Source organism: Buteo buteo, chromosome 11, assembly GCF_964188355.1.
Source record: "Buteo buteo chromosome 11, bButBut1.hap1.1, whole genome shotgun sequence".
In the NCBI taxonomy this organism is placed as follows: domain Eukaryota; kingdom Metazoa; phylum Chordata; class Aves; order Accipitriformes; family Accipitridae; genus Buteo; species Buteo buteo.
The window spans coordinates 1,447,385-1,465,339 of record NC_134181.1 but is presented as its reverse complement, the minus strand read 5'-3'; the positions used below and the strand labels follow the sequence as shown (position 1 = coordinate 1,465,339).

The window sequence follows — 17,955 nt, the reverse complement described above, 5'->3', positions numbered from 1 at the left end:
TACTTTGTCTTGGACAACCTAATTCTTTACTGTAACAATCTCAATTACACAGCAGCACTTGATCTCCATGTCTACCTGAGAATGAGGAGATCTTAATCAGCCTACAAAACACATAGGAGTCTATTTTCAGCCCAGGATCAGATATTTGAGACTAGAGCATGCCTCTTTATCCTGACAGATCAGCCTCTTCCTTCTTTCCCACCAGAGCAGGGAGCAACCAAAACCATGCCGCTCACAAAAGCCCTTAACTCCACTTAGAGCATCACTTTTCTTAAGAAAACAAACCACCCAATGAAATCAAGACAACACATTTGTGAAGCAATGGGACCTGTTATCTACTATCGTATTTCTCTCAAGCTATTTTCTGCATGCATTCCCAGATAAATAGAGCGGAGAACCAGAATGCCAAAGATGCACTGAATATTGCTGGCAAAGTACATAAAGGGCTTCTGGGACCGTGCCACCCCACAGCCAGCTTGGAGCTTCAGCACTGTCTGGTCAATTGATCTGGATTGCTTAGGCCAGACAGCAAACCTACGTGCCAATTGATGGAGAGTTATTAGCATACTTCATGGATAACAGTAAGGCAGTGAAGCTAAATAGACAAGAAAATGATACCCGCAAGCTTCTACTAACTGTGGTGTCACCTCAGATGAGTTTAATCCCATTACCCGTACTATAACTCCAGACACTATGCCCTTCCTCGCTGCTTCCTAGTGAGAACGAGCCACGCTGAGTACAAATGGAAAGAGTTAGACATCTTTGGAGAGGCAAGAATGCTGCTTGCCTCACTCCCTAAAAACCAACGCTTGATCACCAAGATGCTGTCAACTCTCCTTTGTGGCAGTTTCTCAGAAGTGGCCACGCAATTTTAATAATTCACCTGCTTCCAAACCTCTAATAAGTCCTTTTCAAAAAAGCAAATCCTGCTACAGAGGCAAGGAAGCTCCCAGTGAACTTGCTTTAAAATAAACAAAACAAACAAAAAAACCCCCATCATTTATAATTCAGTTCATGCTTTTAAAAGGTCAGAAAGACCACAGTCATTCTCAAGATGAGTTCATGACTGCAGTCAACCACGAGCAGAGGTGAGCAGTGGCAAGAAAAACACTGAGGGAAACTGAACAGAGATCACAGCGCTTCACTAGTCCATTTAAGTTATCCCTGGCCTTCATGGGAGAGGAGGGTTGAAAACACACAGGTGAAGTCTAAACAGTCTGTAACACAGCAACATTTCTCCATGAGTTCTTACCTTCATTTTCCACATTTCTTGACAGAAGAGCGAGCGACAGAACACATTGTTTGCCAGCAAATCTTTGACCGTTTGAAGCAAGCAAGACAACCTCTTCTGGAATAACCCCATAAATTAAGCAGAAATAATTTCCTTTGTAAATAATGCATTCTTAGAAAAACAATGTGTTACTTTTCCCTGTTTACTGCTTTTTAAAGGCTTGAATAATAGAGAGAATTCATGGGAAAGGCCCAAACTTTTCCATCTTAAGGCTGAAGTAACGGCAGCCAGGCTGACAGCAGTGACACCTGACAGCTCCTCAGAGGTGAACTGAGCCAGCAGCCACGGCACAGCTTTTGTATGGATGGCCATCGCCACACCTGGCTACACCGCAAACTGAGACAATTGATAAAGGTGGAATCGTGGCTTAAAGAGACCAAGTCTGAGGTACACCAGAGGTTGTAACACAGGATCTGCTCAGAGACCTGTGTTAACGCTGCACTTCAGCAACAGACAAAAAAATTAATTTCCAAGCTGTCAAAACCAGCCGCTTCCCTGTATAGGAGAAGAACATCATACTTCTGTGAGCATATTGGACACATAAATGAATAATCAGCCGCTCAGGTCCTACATGTTTGGGTGACTTTATCAGAACAGATAAACTGGGTTTAAAGTCAAACCTAACAATACCGTTTTCTTGATAAACTAAATGTAAACCTTTTCCCTTACTCTCTGGTCCAAGTTCAGCAGTGGGACTTGAAAGGGGCTTGCAGAAGCCTGGCAGATCCGCTCGATGTTGGTAACAGCATTTTTGGCTGCCAATATTGCTGTGGGTACACCCAATCTTGAGGCCTGTTCCTGCAGCACAGAGACTAAAAAAAACAAAAAAACAAAAAAAAACCCAAAACAAACCACAAAGCAGAAAGCTGTCAGCACGGGAGAAAAAAAAAGGGGTTGAACACATGGCTATGAAGACAGAAGCCCAAAGTCTTAAAGTCCTTACAGCACAGATGTTATTTGTTGCAAATCACTTTTATTTCCATGGATCATTCCTTTACTGCACAAAAAACAGGGGCAGAACAACCAGGGGCAGAGGTGGAGTATCCTCGCTAAGCAGATTTTTGTATTTTAGTCTTGTAGGGCTCACAGTAAAACTTTCAAGTAATCAAAATATTTAATGATCAGACCTTGCCAGCGGTGTCATCACTGGGCAAGTAAGAAATGAGTAGCCAAGCGGGAAACCAGAACAATGAAAAGAAAGTAAAACTGGGATTGCATTTAACAGGCAGAAATTCAGTACATAAAGAAAAGTTCTTTCCCACATCTGTCTCCAATAGATACTCTTTCACTCACCTATAAATGATTCTGACGATACTTCCTGGTGCTCTACACCACCCTGTCCACCTGGCTTGACTGAATCTTCCACCTGGAAGCCAAACAAAAACATAACAGTCTTAGCCGTCTATTGCACACAATTTCAAACCTATTCCCTCTAAAGTATACTGAGCAGCCCTGGCATTCTTGGGGGCTGGAGCAACTGAAGTGCAATTAACCAAGCTCTCACACGGTCGTGATAAATCAGAGATTTCAGGGTACTTTATAAGAGGCTTAAGTACAGTTATCTTCAGTTTATGCAGAGAAAAGATGATACAGGTCAAAGTTACTTGTCCCCAGTCACCCAACAGATCAGCAGCAGCACCAGGAACAGAATTTCTGTCTTTCAAGTCCCTTCTGTGAAGCCACGCTGACATAAATATTTGATGAAACATGTCAAAATGTTGAATCTTTTTCTAGTTAAATCCCCTTTTTTCTTTTTATAAAGACAAATATTCTGTACAGAAACATTCTTGTGGCTGAACTGTGGGAAGTATTTGAATAGTCTATTCAAGTTACCAAAATCAAAAGCTCTCTCCAGTATGTGAGGAGAAGGTAGAACATGGCCGTCAGAATGTTGGCTCAAGTGCCTATATAGGCAAATGACACAGGTTTTCATAAAGACAGTCACATTAGTCAGAAATGGTTGGTAATTCAGAGAAAACCCAATAGACTCTCCTGATTCCCCCCCCCCCCCCCATATTCACAAGAAGCCAGTTCTGACCCCAAGGAAAAGGTGCTGGATTTCCCTTTGTCTCAAATCCAAACCATGCTTAGCAATTTTTAGTCTGCAACAATAAAACAGAGGAATAAAGGGGGGGGGGGGGGGAATCTCATTTCTGCAACACAGACTTCTAAAGTTCAGCTTATTCCCACAGCATTGTTTTTTCTTTTCACTTGTCATGAAAACTGTGTTCCCAGTACATTCATTCTACAGTTGCCCTAGGAAGGGCCCTGGTGGAACCCACCTCCAGCTGGCATGTCCCACGATCCCCAGCCTGACCACTACACCCCAAACTGCCCACTCCTACCTCCAGGAGGAGGTCATTCAGGTTCTGATGGCGATCCAGAAGGCGCAGAGCTGCTTCCTGGAGCTCTGCTCCGCTCCTAAAGGCACTTTTTCGTTTCCTGGCTCTCCCTGCTGAGAAGTTGGGATTTCTTTTATAACCACAGCTTGCTCTGACAGCCCCCAGGGACATCTCCCTCTCTTTACTGCTACAGTAGACGTCACTGACGGGGCAAAGTTGGCCCCGGTCAGACCCTCGTTAGCTGGCAGCATGACAGGAGCAGTGCAGGATGTTTCTGACAGGTTTGCTCCGGGCAGGTGAGCAGACAAAGCCCCATGGCCTTCAGCATGAGCAGCCCAGCACAGCCAAGGACCTGCCAGGCACTGTCAGCCATCAGCCTCCAAAGGCCCTTGGCCCAAAGCAAACAAAGTGCTGCCCTGACACCCCCACCCCAGGAGAGGAGCTGCAGCAGGGCCACAGGAAGGCCACCAGCGTTTGGGAGAGGGTCCCTGGGAGGAGCAGAAGCAGCAGGGCTGAGGAGGAGCTGAGGTGAGGGGCTGCCAGGAGCCCAGAGCACCACACAGGCCAGAGCAGCGAGGTATATGAGGGCGAAGAGGGGCCATTCACCCCTCGCTTTCCCTCCGCTGTCCCTGCGGGAAGCGCCAGGCCAAGAGCTCACTCAGAAGAGCCCCGGCCTACCCAGCCCGCACCTACCCAGCAGGTCCCTCCACGTCCTCCCGCCCGGGCCCGCCATCACGGCGGCCCCCGCCCGCTTCCCGCCAAACAAACCCGCCCGCCCTGCGCCGCCATTGGCTGCCCGCCGGGGGACGCCGCCTCCGCCCATTGGCTGGAAACGCGCTCTGGTCCCGCCTGCCCTACCGCCATCTTGGTAGTGGCGGAGGTGGTGCGGCTGCCATGTTGGGGAGGGCGACCGGTGTCGATTTGGGGGGGTAGCTCTTGTGTCAGGTGGCGGGGCGGCATGGCTGAGGTGGGATGTGGGGGGACACACTCCACAGAGGCTGTTTGCGGCAGTGTGTGTGGGTGGCTCCCCGCCATATGGCCCCCAGGAGAAGGAGCTTTCCCCTGACAGACCCTGAGGGGCATCACCTCGGCTGGGGGGGGGGGGGTGTGTGTCTCACAGACCCCCACAGACCGGCTGGGTGTCCCTGGGGGACGAGGGTGCTGGGTGCCCCTTGTACCACCCAGGGAAGGGGACAAGAGGAGGCTGGAACTCCCAAGGGCAGAAGTCACCAGCCGGGCATTGCTGCCGGCAATAAAGGTTTCGGAGGGAGCAGTGTGGAATTCCCACAGGGATTTTTCCCCGGTTGCCTCTCATCTAATCCTTCCCGGAGACGAACGGCTGGTTAGGTGCCGTTAGCGTGCCCCGCAGAGGGTTCGGGGCAGGAGGCAGCAATTCGTTATGAGGAGGGTGGCGGCGTACGGGCAGGTGAACAACCCCGGGGTGTTCACCGTGGGGAGGCTGGCTTCTGTTCGCAGACGTCGAACAGGCCGTGCTGGAATTGGCCGTGGGATGTTTTTATTGCGGTGGAGCGAGTGAGTCAGCAGCGCTCGCTGACGAGAGCCCGGGAAAACATTTCCCGGCAGCATCGCGGGAGGCGAGGCTCCAGGTCTGGCCCTGGCGGTGCGATGGGGTCCCCCAACCAGCCTGCCAACCGTGCCGGAAAGTCACCACCGCACCGAATCTCAGCTTGGGGACAGAGAGTGAAACCCTTTCCAAAATCACATTTCTGAATCGCTTTAAACCCCCAATTCTGGAGCTGCCTGGGGAGCTGGAGGAGCCCCAAGCCAGCAAAGCAAATCAAAACCTCTTCCCTGCCAGGGGGGACATCTGCAAGGGGCTTGTTTTGCAGGTGGTGGGGATGGCCTACGCAGGGGAACGGAGGACACGGGTGACAGCTGAGGGAGTGGGGACGCAGGTGGGAGCGGGGCTGTGGGACGTAGCACCTCCGAGTTGTCCCTGGGAAGGCACAGCCGGGAGGAACAGGCTCCGAGGGGAGCGGGAGTACTGAGTCAGAATGGGGGTCAGTACTGGAGGAATTGAGGGGGGCGGGACTGAGGTTAGAGCCAGTAATTAACGTGATTAAGAAGCCGGAAGGAGTCATCTGCAATAGAATGAAATATTTACATCACTAAGGGAAGGGAAGGGAAGGACCTGCCTCCAAACATCTCGGAGATAAGGAGGGAAGAAGGAATTACTTAGCAAGGTACAAAGAGATAAAAAGGAGAGCATGGGACGGGGCAGGGAGGGTAATTTCGGCTGGAGGTGAGGGGAAGCTGCCCGTCTGTGAGCTCTGAGGTCGGCACTGCACAGCCTCGGGGGCTGAGCTGAGCTCCAGCCACTGGGACATGTCCCAGGAACGTGGGGGCTCAGGGCCACCGGGATGTCCGCTGTCCCATCCTCCCCGAGGATGTCCGCTGTCCCATCCTCCCCGAGCAACCCTGGCTCCCTGCGGACAGGCCGGTAGCCGTGTCCCGTGTGTCGCAGAGCCCCACGTCTGTGGGGGTCTCACGCTGCGGGCCAGGGACGCCATCGCCCGTGGGTGGCAATGGAACAGTAAATGTCTCTATTACTAATACTGCCGGCAGGTCTCTGCAGCCTCGCTGGTTTACTGGCCTGCAAAGAGCTGGTCTTGCTATATTTAATCCTTCAATGCATTATCTGCGAGGTACACCAAGTTAATGCAGTCCGTGCAGAGAATTGGTTTTAATTAAAATATTAATGAAGACGACTCTGGAAAGGAAATGGAGCTTTAACAAGCGCTCTGTGATTCAATCTCTCTGCCTCTCCAGCCCCTGAGCCCTTTGCAGTGCCTTGCTCTCCTCCTGCAGCAGGACAGATCTGGCAGAGCCCGGCTGTGCTGGGCAGCAGGACCAGGTACAGCTGCGTCAAGAGCACGATCTGGCCCAGAGGCAGTAATGTGGGACTGGCAGCTCTGGAGAAGGGCAGGAAAGCCTGCGGGCTTGCTCCCCTTGTTCAGAGAAAGGTTTAGCCTGGCTGCTCGCACCTGGACAAGAGGTGTGCGAAAACCCAGAGACCTTTGCAATAAAACTGACTCCACAAGGCAGACGGCTTTGCAGAATCCGGCCTGATCTCTTCAAGCATCACACCCGTGAGCCACGCTTGCCTGGCAGGAACGGGCTCATCCATGTCCCGGGTCCTCCTCAGTTGCAGTTGAGGACAGGGCTGGCCACCATGCTCACAACCCCATTGCTTTCATCAGGAGCATGGATCAGCGTGCTCGTGCTCCTCCGAAGGGATCACTCGGCATGGCTGGCCCCAGCAGGCCATCTGACCTGGAGCTTGGGTTTCTGGGGTGCTCCAGAAGTTTATTCATGCAGAGAGGAGGCTGGGGAGCTCTTACAGCATCTGCGCCCCAGGAGCCTGGTACCTCCTGGCAGACAGCAATGCTGCAGACCCGCTCTGCACCAGACCAGCATGTAGGGCAGCAGTGGTGAATGCAGCAGGACAGGGCTTGGCATCCGCCTCAGTGAGACTGAAGTGGCAGTCTCGGGGCCGGGGCTTGATTGATTCAGGGCTGGCCGGGGTGTTTTGGGGAGCCAGAAAGTCTGGGAGCAGCAAGTGGCCCATTACACCAGGTAGTCAGGGACTCATCTCTGGTTTGACCTAAGAAAAACCAGGGGAAAATCATCACCGTGGTGGCCAAACCGATGAGAAACCCTCTGAGGGGGTGCAGGGAGGAGCAGCCAAGAGCTCGGCGTTGCTGCCCGGAGCCAGGGGCTGCACAGCAGGCAGTGATGCCAGCAAGATCCTCGAACTCCCGACCACATCTGAGGCCAGCACACAAGAGTGACCTACCTTGTAAAATGCTCTCTCCTTTCATGGTCCCCAGTTTATTGCAGCATCTAAGGAAACTGGGATAGGTGCGTCCAACCCCACGGGTGCTCTGTGCACTCATCTCAGGTCCCTGTGGCTTTTTAAGGAAATTTTTTGCATATGACAGATGAAACCCATGTGAATGTATTACCTGCAAACAAACACGGCACACAGCACGCAGCCCTGCTGCAGGCTGCTGGGAAAGGGCTCTGCCCTCCGTCCTGGCTCCGCAGCCGTCTCGCTGGGGCATGTCCTGCTTCGATGCCAAAGGTGGCAGGGAGGCGGGAAATCTAACCCTCCCATACTGCTCTGCAACCATTTCCCAACCTGTTCATTTATTTTTCCCCTATTTCTTTCATTTTTAATTATATTTCCCCTATGGACATACACACTTGGCTTTTGTTTGATTTTTTCCAAGACGGTAGCTTTTAATTACATCTTGATTTCATATTAATTACAGTTTTACCCAAAGCAAAGGGCTTTGTGCTTTAGAATTCAAATGTATTCCCATTAATCCTGCAGGTTGGGTTATAACCGCCTTCAAACGCCGCGCGTCCTCCCCACTTCTATCCCCGACGGTGCCGCCCTGGCTGTGTCCGGAGGCACTGGCAGGTGTGTGTGGCGCAGGAAAGCCAGCAGCCGGCTTGGCCCGGCACGGACCCGCTGTGGCGGGCAGCACGCGCAGCTTTCTTCCCTCTAAAGTCACTTCCCAAGCAGGCTCCAAAGCCTGCTGATTACAGGGTAAATGTCGCATTCAAATCTCACTCGTTGGTGCGGAAAGCCAGACTCAGACGTCAGCGTCGCAGCCAAGAGCTGCTCCAGGGGGCCGGAGCCGTGCGGCTATTCTGTGATGTGCGGATCCAGCCAGGGCTGAGGCCGGTACTGTACTCCCAACCCCCTTCAATGTGCTCCCACCCTGGCGATGGTGCATTTGAGTAATCCCAGAGATGTACGGACAGTTTGGATCACCTGTGTCCATCCTCCCCCTTCCCAAATCCCAGGGCATCACGCAGGGCTGCATTTCCCAGCTGTCCAACTCTGTTCTCTCATTTCCTTCCCCAAAGATGGAGCTGACACTGCTCAGGTTCTCTGGGACAGGCATTGGAGGGCATTTCTCTCCCGTGGTGCTGCAGGCACCGTCCCAGACTCTTTGCCAGAGGTCTCTGGCCTCAAGGCAGTTCTTTGGCCGTGTGGGATAGACGAGCACCTGTGTGCCAGCTCCATCCCTCTCCCAGCCCTGCCAGCACGGCTCTGGGATTGGCCCCAGTTTATGCTTATGAGTTAATGGACCTGAGGTGGGGTTTTATGCTCCTTCCATCATGGAAATGGGAAGCTCATGATGACAAGAACTTTAATTTGCTTTATCTGACCTTTCACGGAGAGCCGGCTGTCCTTTCTGCTCTGCCAGGACGGTCCTGCCTGCCCCACAGGTCTGGAGGGATGGTGCCTGGGCATGACCCTGCTATTGGCACCGTGCCACGCCAGCCTTTCCCGGTGGCTGCGGGACATCGTCCCCCCCACCCCGTGTTCCCATGGGACACTGTCTCCTTAGAGACTCCAGCTCCTCACCCCAGCACCTTCCACTGACTTCTGCCGCTCCTGGCCGTGCCCGAACCATGCTGCAGCATCCAGAGCTCTTCTCCTTCCCTCCCGCGGAGTTTTATTGCCCCAGCCTGGCCCCTTTCCTCCCCCAGCTCCCCAAACCAGCCGAGCCGAGCCCCCCCCGGCCGTGACCATGTTTCCCCAGGTGACCCCCTGCCCCTGAGGCCATCGTGTCTCAACACCCTCCTGCCCCACGCGTGGCACGGGGGTTCCGTGGGCTTCCTGCCCCTGGGCTGGGGCCGAGCCGTGGCCCGTGGCCACCCCGCACCTCTCAGGGAGCAGAAGCCACAACCGCGTGTGTCCCGTCCCCCCCCCCGTCACATGCCCCGCACCCCACACCGGCGACACCCGGTCCTTCACCCCGATCCTGCACCCCGCCAGCCTAGCCGGTCCGGTCCGGTCCGTACCCTACCGAGCCGCTCCGTTCCCCTTCGCTCTCCCGCCTCCTCCACCGCGTCGCCTCCCGGTGGGGCGGGCGGTGGCGCAAGGCGTGGCCGAGCGGCGGGCGCGGGGGCGGTGCCGATCCCCCGCCGCCAGCCTCTCCGCTCCGCTCCGCTCCGCTCCTCTCCGCTCCGCTCCGCCGCCTCTCACCCCCCCGCTCCCCACCCCGCCCCTCCCGGGGCCCCGCCCGCCCGTACGGCGGCGGCGGCGGCGGCGGCGGCGGCCGGCGGGGATGGGGCGATGGCGCGGGCGGGCGGCGGGGCCCCGCGGGAGCTGTCCCTGGAGGAGGTGCTGAAGTGCTACGAGCAGCCGCTGAACGAGGAGCAGGCCTGGGCCCTCTGCTTCCAGGGCTGCCGCGCCGCCGCCGCCGCCGCCGCCCCCGCCGCCCCCCCGCTCCGCACCGCCGACATTCGTCTCCGCGGTGACGGCAGCGTCGTTCTGCCCGCACCTCCGCCCGGTAAGAGAACGCAGCGAGGAGGGGTGGTACCGGCAGCGGAGTTTGGTTGGGGTTTTTTTTTGGGGGGGGGGGGGGGCGCCGACACCGGGAAGAAGGGGGGGGGTATAGGGGATTTACCGGCACCGGGACTTATTCAACGGCAACGGCAGGGGGTGCTGCACCGCGCCGACCCGCCCCGGGAGGCCGGCGGCGGGGCCGCGGAGGGATCGGGGATAGAGGCAGCGGGGAGGGGGGGGGGCACCGGGAGCGGTCCCGGCGGGAGGGAACGGCAGCGGAGGAGAAGGACCGGGACCGGCAGCGGGGGATGGGCAGGGGAAGAGGCACCGGCAAGGGGGAGCGGGCAGGCGCTGGCGTCGCCGGCACTGGCGGCAGGGGACGGGTGCGGCACTGGGGACATCGGCTGCGGGGGGGAGGCAGCGGAGAAACCGGGTGGATTGGCGAGAGGGCCGGCACCGGCACCGGGGGGGGGCACAAGAAGGCGGCACTGGCACCGGCAGGGGTGGGGGCGAACCCCAAACCCCGGCCCTGGCAAGGGGGGACCGGCATCGGCACCAGCGCTGGCACAGCCGGGACCGGCGCTGGCACTGCGGGTACCGGCACAGGTGGGGGGCCGGTGACTCGGAGGTCCAGGGCTGGTGTGGTACCGGCACCGGCACCGGCAGGGCCTGGCCAGGTGATCTGGTGAAGCTGGACCCGGGGGGTGGGGGTGTGCAGGGTGCCCGTGGGTGCGGGACTCACCCCCCGGACCCACCGTGGGGCTGCAGGACACCGAGCCTGTCGGGGCGGGCAGGACATACGGCAAGGACAGACAGACGGACACGGGGACGCACACCTGCACACACACGGCACATACACGGGCACACCCACCGCACACGCCTGAACGCACCTGCACACTCGGACCCCGCAGGGGACCCCAACCCCAACCTGGTGTGCCACTGTGGGGCCGCGGCCCTCGCCCTCTCCCAGCACCCTGGAAGGGGCGTTTTGGGGCAGCACCGTCCCTGACCTTCGGACTCACGGCCGTGCCCTCTCTGCGGGTGGTTGGCGCTGCTGGGCAGGGCCGCGGTAGTTACGGGCTGTAATTAGGCTCGGCCGGCTGCCAGCAGCGATGCTGCGTGGCTCGGGTGGCTCAGCTCGGCGCGGCGAGGAGCACCCCTGCGCCTAATGACAGAGCGCGGCAAACGGCTTCACCCGCCTCGCCCCACGGGGAGGTCAGCGTGCCCGGGGACGGCGGCACTGTCGGACGCTGCGGGGCCTCCCGGGCAGCTCGCCTGTCCTCGCCCACGGCCGGGCAGGGACGCTGTGGTGTCACTGCGTGTCCTCGCTGCCGGTGGCCGGGCAGGGGATGCTCCCAGTGGCAGGGGGACGAGCGTGGAGCTGAGCCGGGGGAGATGGGGCGCAGGCAGCCCACAGGGACTGGGGTGCGTGGGGCAGATCCATGCCCAGGGCAGGGCCACGCACAGGCACGGCACGTGCCCGTGGCGGCTGGGCATGGCGTGGTCACACCAGCTCTGCCGGTTGCACAGGGAAGTGGCCCCACACCCTTCCCTGAGCCACCACGGACACTGTGCCAGAGCCGGTGCCACCGCGCCACCTTCTGCTCCCAAGTCCCTCCTATGCCAGCCTGAGCCATCTCCCCAGGGATGAATCTGGGTCCTTTGCAGCAAAGTGCAAAGCTGGAAGGGCTCTGGGCGACTCCCAGCACCGCTACAGGTGGCAGCACCGGCCTGGCACATGGCTCGGCAGCTCCATCTGGGCACGGGGCTGGATCCGGGACGGGTGACCCGGCAGCACCCACCTGAGCCGCTCCAATTCCCTGTCCCATGGGAACTCCCTCCTCAGCCATGCCACAGTGGCTCAAGGGAGCTGCTGGGACCAGCCAGGCTCAGTGTTTGCCGAGCCATGGTCAGTGAGAGGGGGCTCCAGCTGGGCACGGGGTCCAGGGTGTCGGTGGCGGCATCCCAGGGGATGTGCTGCCATGTCCTCTCCCAGCCAGGGCAAAGCATCCCAGGGCTGGCACTGCAGTGGGAGCCGGGCACAGCCTGGGGGCACAGGGGTGATCTCGGGCTCATGCGTGGCACCACAGCAGGGCCAGACTCTGCGTCTCCACTGCTTGCGCTGCCTTTCTCATGCGGTGTTTGGGCTGGCATCCCCAGCAGGTCCCAGGCTGGGCCCACGCAGCCACGGCCGGCACATGGCCGGCACTTCCCCGCGGCTGCCACATCGATCAGCTAAATGGAGAGCTAATGGCTGGCACTCCCCTGGGCCGTGGAAGCGGCTCTGTGGCTGCTATCGGGAAAGCGGAGCTGGGGGCCCCAGGGCACTGCCTTCGGGGATGCTGCAAAAGCCACTTCTGCTCCTCATCCTGTGGCTGTCCAGCTGCCGGGAGGGTATGAGCTGCCCATGAGTGTGTCCTGGGCTCGTGTGTGTGTAGGCACAGTGCTGTGTGTGTGTGCTGGCTCTGCAGTGGAAAGCAGCATCGTTTGTTTGGCACAACCCGTCACTGCAGCCCACACCGGGCACCCAGGCTGCCTCTTGTGGGTGATCTGCGAGTCCTCACCGCGTCCCTGCCTGCCAGTGCCCACACTGCTGCCGCCCACGCTGCCGGTGCCCATGCTGCCAGTGCCCACGCTGCCAGTGTCCATGCTGCTGGTGCCCGCAGCCCAGGGGAGTGCGGGGAGCACTTCCCTGCGGGTGCAGAGCTCTCAGCTCGCTCCAGCGAGGGGTAAAGGGGTGACACTGCTGCCCCTGATGTGTCTCCTGGGTCCGGCCGGAGGCAGCAGGGCCGAGTGGCTGGTTCGTGTTTGGGCTCGTTGCCCAGGGCCGGCATCGGCTGCAATGCCCAGTGAAGCCTGCCGTGCTCAGCAGGGCAGGGAAAGCAATGGAGGCTGTGCCGCCAGCTCGCAGCCGGCACTGCCCGATGCCGAGGCTCAACACACAGGTCCCTGTTGTCCCGTGGAGTTGTGTCCTAAGACTAGGTCAGGATGGAATTGGATGGGGATGGGGGTCCCAGCGTGGGGTAGGAGCTGCTGGGGATGGGACCCACTCAAGGTGGCCCCACTGGGTGCCCCACAGGCAGGGCCAGGTGGGTGCAGCATCCCTGGGGTGCGGGACAGGAGGTGACGCCGAGGGGGATACCCAGTGCGGGGGCCGCGGGTGCCAGCAGTGACTCTGCCCTCCTTCCCCCCAGAGCTGCCCCCGCTGCTGACGCCCTCCGCCGAAGCCCAGGTACGTGGGGGCCAGACGCCCACCCGGTCCCGCTGCAGCTCGCTGGTGACCTGGCCCATCTGCCATGGCACGCTGGCACAGGGGTCCCTGGGTGGGCACCGCTGCCGCCTGCCCCCTTTGCCTCGCGGTGAGGGGGTCCTGGGGCGCAGCAGGGGGATAAGACCCAGCACTGACGGCTGGGGGTCGGGGGGCAGCCGGGGCCGGCCACATGTGCCGAGGGGCTCCCCCCAGTGCCACTGGTGCCAGGGTCCAGCCGGGCCCCAGCCGGTGCCGTCTCCCCACAGATGGTGCAGTCATTGGGCTTCGCCATCTACCGGGCGCTGGACTGGGGGCTGGATGAGAACGAGGAGCGGGAGCTGAGCCCGCGGCTGGAGCAACTCATCGACCTGATGACCAACAGCGACTCGGAGGACAGCGGCTGCGGCACGGCCGACGAGGGCTATGGGGGGCAGGAGGAGGAGGAGGAGGGGGGGGGCGAGGGGCCGCCGCGCGCCGTGCGCACCTTCGGCCAAGCCATGCGGTGCTGTGCCGCCCGCCTGGCCGACCCCGCTGAGGCCCAGGCGCACTACCAGGCCGTCTGCCGGGCGCTCTTCGCCGAGACCGTGGAGCTGAAAGCCTTCCTTGCCAAGATCCGGGATGCCAAGGAGGTAAGCGCGGGCACCCACCGGCACCACTGCCCGGCCGGGGAAACCACCCACGGGCCCAAAACACTGGGGCGAGTGCGATGCTCCCCTCTGCTCGCCCTGACCAGGGCTGCCAGTGCCGGCGTTGGGACATACACCCTCTCCCGCGGTGCCGTGCCGTGGCACCGCCGGCTCCTACCTTCCCTGGGCTGGTGCCGGCGGTGACAGCTCGTAGAGGGGATGGGGGTGCTTTGGGGGTGCACGTCGGTGCTGCGGCCCCATGGCACGGCACCGGCCGGACCCTTGGTGCCGCCGGGTGCCGGGGCAGGGTGACGGCGTCTCGTACCACGGCAGATGCTGCAGAAGCTGAAGGAGGATGAGGAGGCGGAGGAGCGGCCGGCGGCGGAGCTGGGCAACCTGCGCAACACCGACTGGGTACGGCGGCGTGGCCGGGCGCGGGAGCCATGCCGGGGCCGTGCGGGGGCTGACGCCGTGTCCCCCGCCCAGGCCCGGCTGTGGGTGCAGTTGATGCGGGAGCTGCGGCACGGTGTGAAGCTGAAGAAGGTCCAGGAGAAGCAGTTCAACCCCCTCCCCACCGAGTACCAGCTCACCCCCTTCGAGATGCTCATGCAGGACATCCGCGCCCGCAACTACAAACTCCGCAAGGTCATGGTGAGCGCGGCCGGGCTGCCCCCATGCCGGCCCCCCGCCGTGGTGCCCCACTGACTGCCGGCCCTGGCACTGACGCTGCCCATGGCCCCTGTGCCCTTTCCCAGGTGGACGGAGACATCCCCCCCCGAGTGAAAAAGGATGCCCACGAGCTCATCCTCGATTTTATCCGCTCCCGGCCCCCACTGAAGCAGGTGAATGCCAGCACTGGGACACCTCTGTGGCATAGGAGTGCCCAGCCTGGGCTCTGGGGGGGTCCCATGGGTGCCATCCCCACCTGGGTGGGCACCCTGAGGGTGGTCAGCCCCAAGCTGTGGCCACCGCCTGAGGTCCCATCCGTGCGTCCTGCAGGCATCGGAGCGGCGGCTGCGGCCCCTGCCCCAGAAGCAGAGGACGCTCCATGAGAAGATCCTAGAGGAGATCAGGCAGGAGAGGAAGCTTCGGCCCGTGGAGGCGGCGTACCGCAGCCAGAAAGGTACCGGCATCCCCTCCCGGCCACGCCAGGCTGCCAGCGATGTGCCTGGCACTGTGGCAGGTCCCTGTCACGCCGGGGCTGAGCCCTGTCCCTGTCTGCAGGCTACAGCTCCCTGCCCTGCATCCCCCACGCCTGCTCCGGCCGCCTGGCCTCCAGCTCCTGCCTTGAGCTCTGCCGGCCGCCGGCAAGCACCGTGCCGGCACGGCCACGGCCCCGTGTCCTGCTCAAGGCGCCCACCCTGGCCGAGATGGAGGAGATGAACATCTCTGAGGCAAGAGAAGGGACCTGGCAGGGCGGGAGGGTGGAGGCTGGGGGGACACGGGAGGTGCCGGGGGGACGAGGGGGTCCCCGGGGTGATGCGTTGCCCATGGCCATGCAGGAGGAGGATTCTCCGGGCACGGAGGTGCCGCTGAAGCGGGACCGCTCCTTCTCTGAGCAGGACCTGGCACAGCTGCAGAGCCAGCTCGGGGGCGGCCAGGCTGCGCCCCAGGATCCGGAGCCGCTGCAGCCCGAGCCCCGGCCCCGCTCAGGTACCTGCCGGAGGTCCCTAGCCCCGTGCCACCCCCGTCCCCCCATCCCCAGGGTGGCTGTGCCGTGCCCGGCGGCAGAAGCGGCACCGGCCTTGCCACTGCCTCCTCATCCGTCCCCACAGGCTCCGTCCCCGCTAGCTGCCACCCGCTGCCAGATGGCTCAGCACCACCCCGGGCTGCCCTCGGCGCCGTGGAGGAGAGGCCAGAGGATGGATCCGGCGCTGCCCCCGGCACCAGCTCCAAGCACCTCTGGCTTGTGAGTGCTGGCGGTGGGGCTTGGCTGGGCTGGTGACACTGGGGCTGGGGACACCATGCGAGCATGACCACGGGCACACGGCAGCCTGGCACGAGGGCATGAGGTGGCCAGGGAGTCCCCGTAGCCTCCCCGCTCCCTCTCCATGGGATGTGGGGCTTGAGGCACGCCATGCTGTGTGCCCTTTGCCCGTGCCGGGAGGCTCTGCCTGTGCCGGAGACACTCTGCCTCTGCCCGGGATGCTCTGCCTGTGCCGAAAGGTTCTGCCTGTGCCGGGGATGCTCTGCCTATGCTGGGATACCCTGCCTGTGCTGGGATACCCTGGCTGTGCCGGGACGCGCTGCCCGTGTTGGGGATGTTTTGCCCATGCCAGGATGCTGTGTGCCCATGCCGGGAGGCTCTGCCCCTGGCACAGGGATGCTCTGGGCCATGCTTCGTCCCCCTTCGCCAGCAGGAGTTCAGCCACCCTGTGGAGAGCCTGGCCCTCACCGTGGAGGAGATGATCAACGTGCGCAGGGTGCTGGTCAAGGCTGAGATGGAGAAGTTCCTGCAGAGCAAGGAGCTGTACAGCAGCCTGCGGAAGGGGAAGGTGGGAGCTGGGGCCGGAGGGGCCGAGTGCCGCCCGCCCGGCCCCCGGCTCTCACCCCTCTTTGTCCGCAGGTCTGCTGCTGCTGCAGGGCCAAGTTCCCCCTCTTCTCGTGGCCTGCGGCGTGCCTCTTCTGCAAGCGGTGAGCGCCGTGCCGTGCCACGGGGCTGGGAAGGTGGCAGGAGGGTGCCCACCGTGGCCAGAGGGTGCCTGCCGTGGCCCCGCTCACCGGCCTCTCTCTGTGTCCCCAGGTCCGTCTGCAGCTCCTGCAGCCTGAAGGTAAGGGACCGGCTCCGGCCGGTGCCACTGTGTCCCTGTCCCCTCCCTGCCCCGTCCCCATCCCTGTCCCCGTCCCACCCTGACGCCCACACACCCGGCAGATGAAGATGCCTTCCAAGAAGCTGGCTCACATCCCTGTCTACGCGCTGGGCTTCGAGAGCCTCCCGGGCTCGCTGCTGGCCAAAGCCCTGCCGCTGCGGAGGAGAGAGACCTTCCAGTGAGTCCTGCGGCCCTGAGCCTTCCTCCTCCCTCCTCCTCCTCCTCCTCCTGGGGCCAGGGGGCTGACAGGGTGCCCTGTGCCGCAGCTCGCTCCCGGGCACGTGCTGGCGCCGGGTGGAAGAGGAGTTCCCCCACATCTACGCCCAGGGCTCCGTCCTGCGCGACGTCTGCAGCGACTGCGCCGGCTTCGTCACCGACGTCATCTGCTCCAGCCGCCGCAGCGTGGCCGTCCTCAACGCCGCGCCGCGCCGCGCCATCAAGGCCCGTTCCCTCTACGGCGACTCCTGGCACAAGTGAGGGGCCCGGTGTGAGGGTGCCGGCCGCCCCAGCGCAGACCCCGCTAGCGGCCACCCGGATGTACATATATACATAGGATGTATACATACAGCCTCTATATTTATATATCTTACGGACCAGGGGGAGGCAAGGACTGGAGCACAGCGGGGCGCCTGCCATCCCCGCCACCGGTGGGATGCTGGCACAGCCCCTGGGGGGGACGGATCCTGCTGCGGGGGTGCCCGTAGCCGCCAGCCTTTGCCCCCCCCCCCAAATCCCACGGCCCCGCTTCTGTGCCAAGCCCTGGCTGCGCCGGGCAGGTGCCAGGCCACGCCGGGGTGCCCAGCGCCGCGGGCTGGCACGGCCGCTCTGTACATCCTCACCCCGGTGAATAAACCTGCTGGGCTGCCCCCGGGGCCGTGTGGCTGTTCCTGAGTGGGGGGGTGGCGGGGAGCCAGGCCGGACGGTGCTGGGGGGGTGTGAGCAGCCCCCCCACGGGGTCAGGGCTGGGTGTCCCACCATCCCGTTCACTCCACCATGGCCCACTTGATCGTGTGCATTCCCCCCCCCAACTCTGGCCACCCTTCCTGCCCCACCCGTGACCCCACGCAGGGCCCGTGGGAACGCCCCCACCCCCGTTCCCATGCCCCCCCCCATCACCCACAGCCCCAGGCCCACCCCAGACTATCCCCCGTGGCTCTCCGCAGCCTGCCCCCCGGCTCCCACCCGTGTCCCCGGGCTGTGCCCCGCCGTGACCCTTCACAGGAGCCGTGGGAAAGTGCACGATCCCACGCCCCCCCCGCCCCGAGACACATTTCGCGCGGGGCGCGAAGCAGGTTCCGCCCACTG

At 61.5% G+C, this 17,955-nt stretch overlaps 2 protein-coding genes across 2 annotated transcripts in view; one reads left to right on the top strand and one right to left on the bottom strand.

The window, feature by feature from the left end:
• Positions 1–4,593, bottom strand: part of FANCA (FA complementation group A) — a 39,792-nt gene extending 35,199 nt beyond the window's left edge. The window contains exons 1-4 of the mRNA XM_075039316.1: positions 4,402–4,593; positions 2,585–2,657; positions 1,961–2,157; positions 1,253–1,348 (exon numbers count right to left, since the gene is read on the bottom strand). Of these exons, the coding sequence (XP_074895417.1) occupies positions 1,253–1,348; positions 1,961–2,157; positions 2,585–2,657; positions 4,402–4,593 (558 nt within the window). The remainder of the gene's footprint in view (positions 1–1,252; positions 1,349–1,960; positions 2,158–2,584; positions 2,658–4,401) is intronic.
• Positions 4,594–9,751: 5,158 nt separating this feature from the next.
• Positions 9,752–17,127, top strand: SPIRE2 (spire type actin nucleation factor 2). The gene is made up of 15 exons (XM_075039356.1): positions 9,752–9,968; positions 13,159–13,196; positions 13,481–13,843; positions 14,174–14,254; positions 14,327–14,491; positions 14,596–14,682; positions 14,840–14,963; positions 15,065–15,234; positions 15,343–15,493; positions 15,616–15,749; positions 16,201–16,335; positions 16,407–16,474; positions 16,584–16,611; positions 16,713–16,828; positions 16,917–17,127. The coding sequence occupies exons 1-15, from the start codon at positions 9,752–9,754 to the stop codon at positions 17,125–17,127; spliced, it is 2,088 nt and encodes a 695-aa protein (XP_074895457.1).
• The last annotated feature ends 828 nt before the right edge of the window (positions 17,128–17,955 follow it).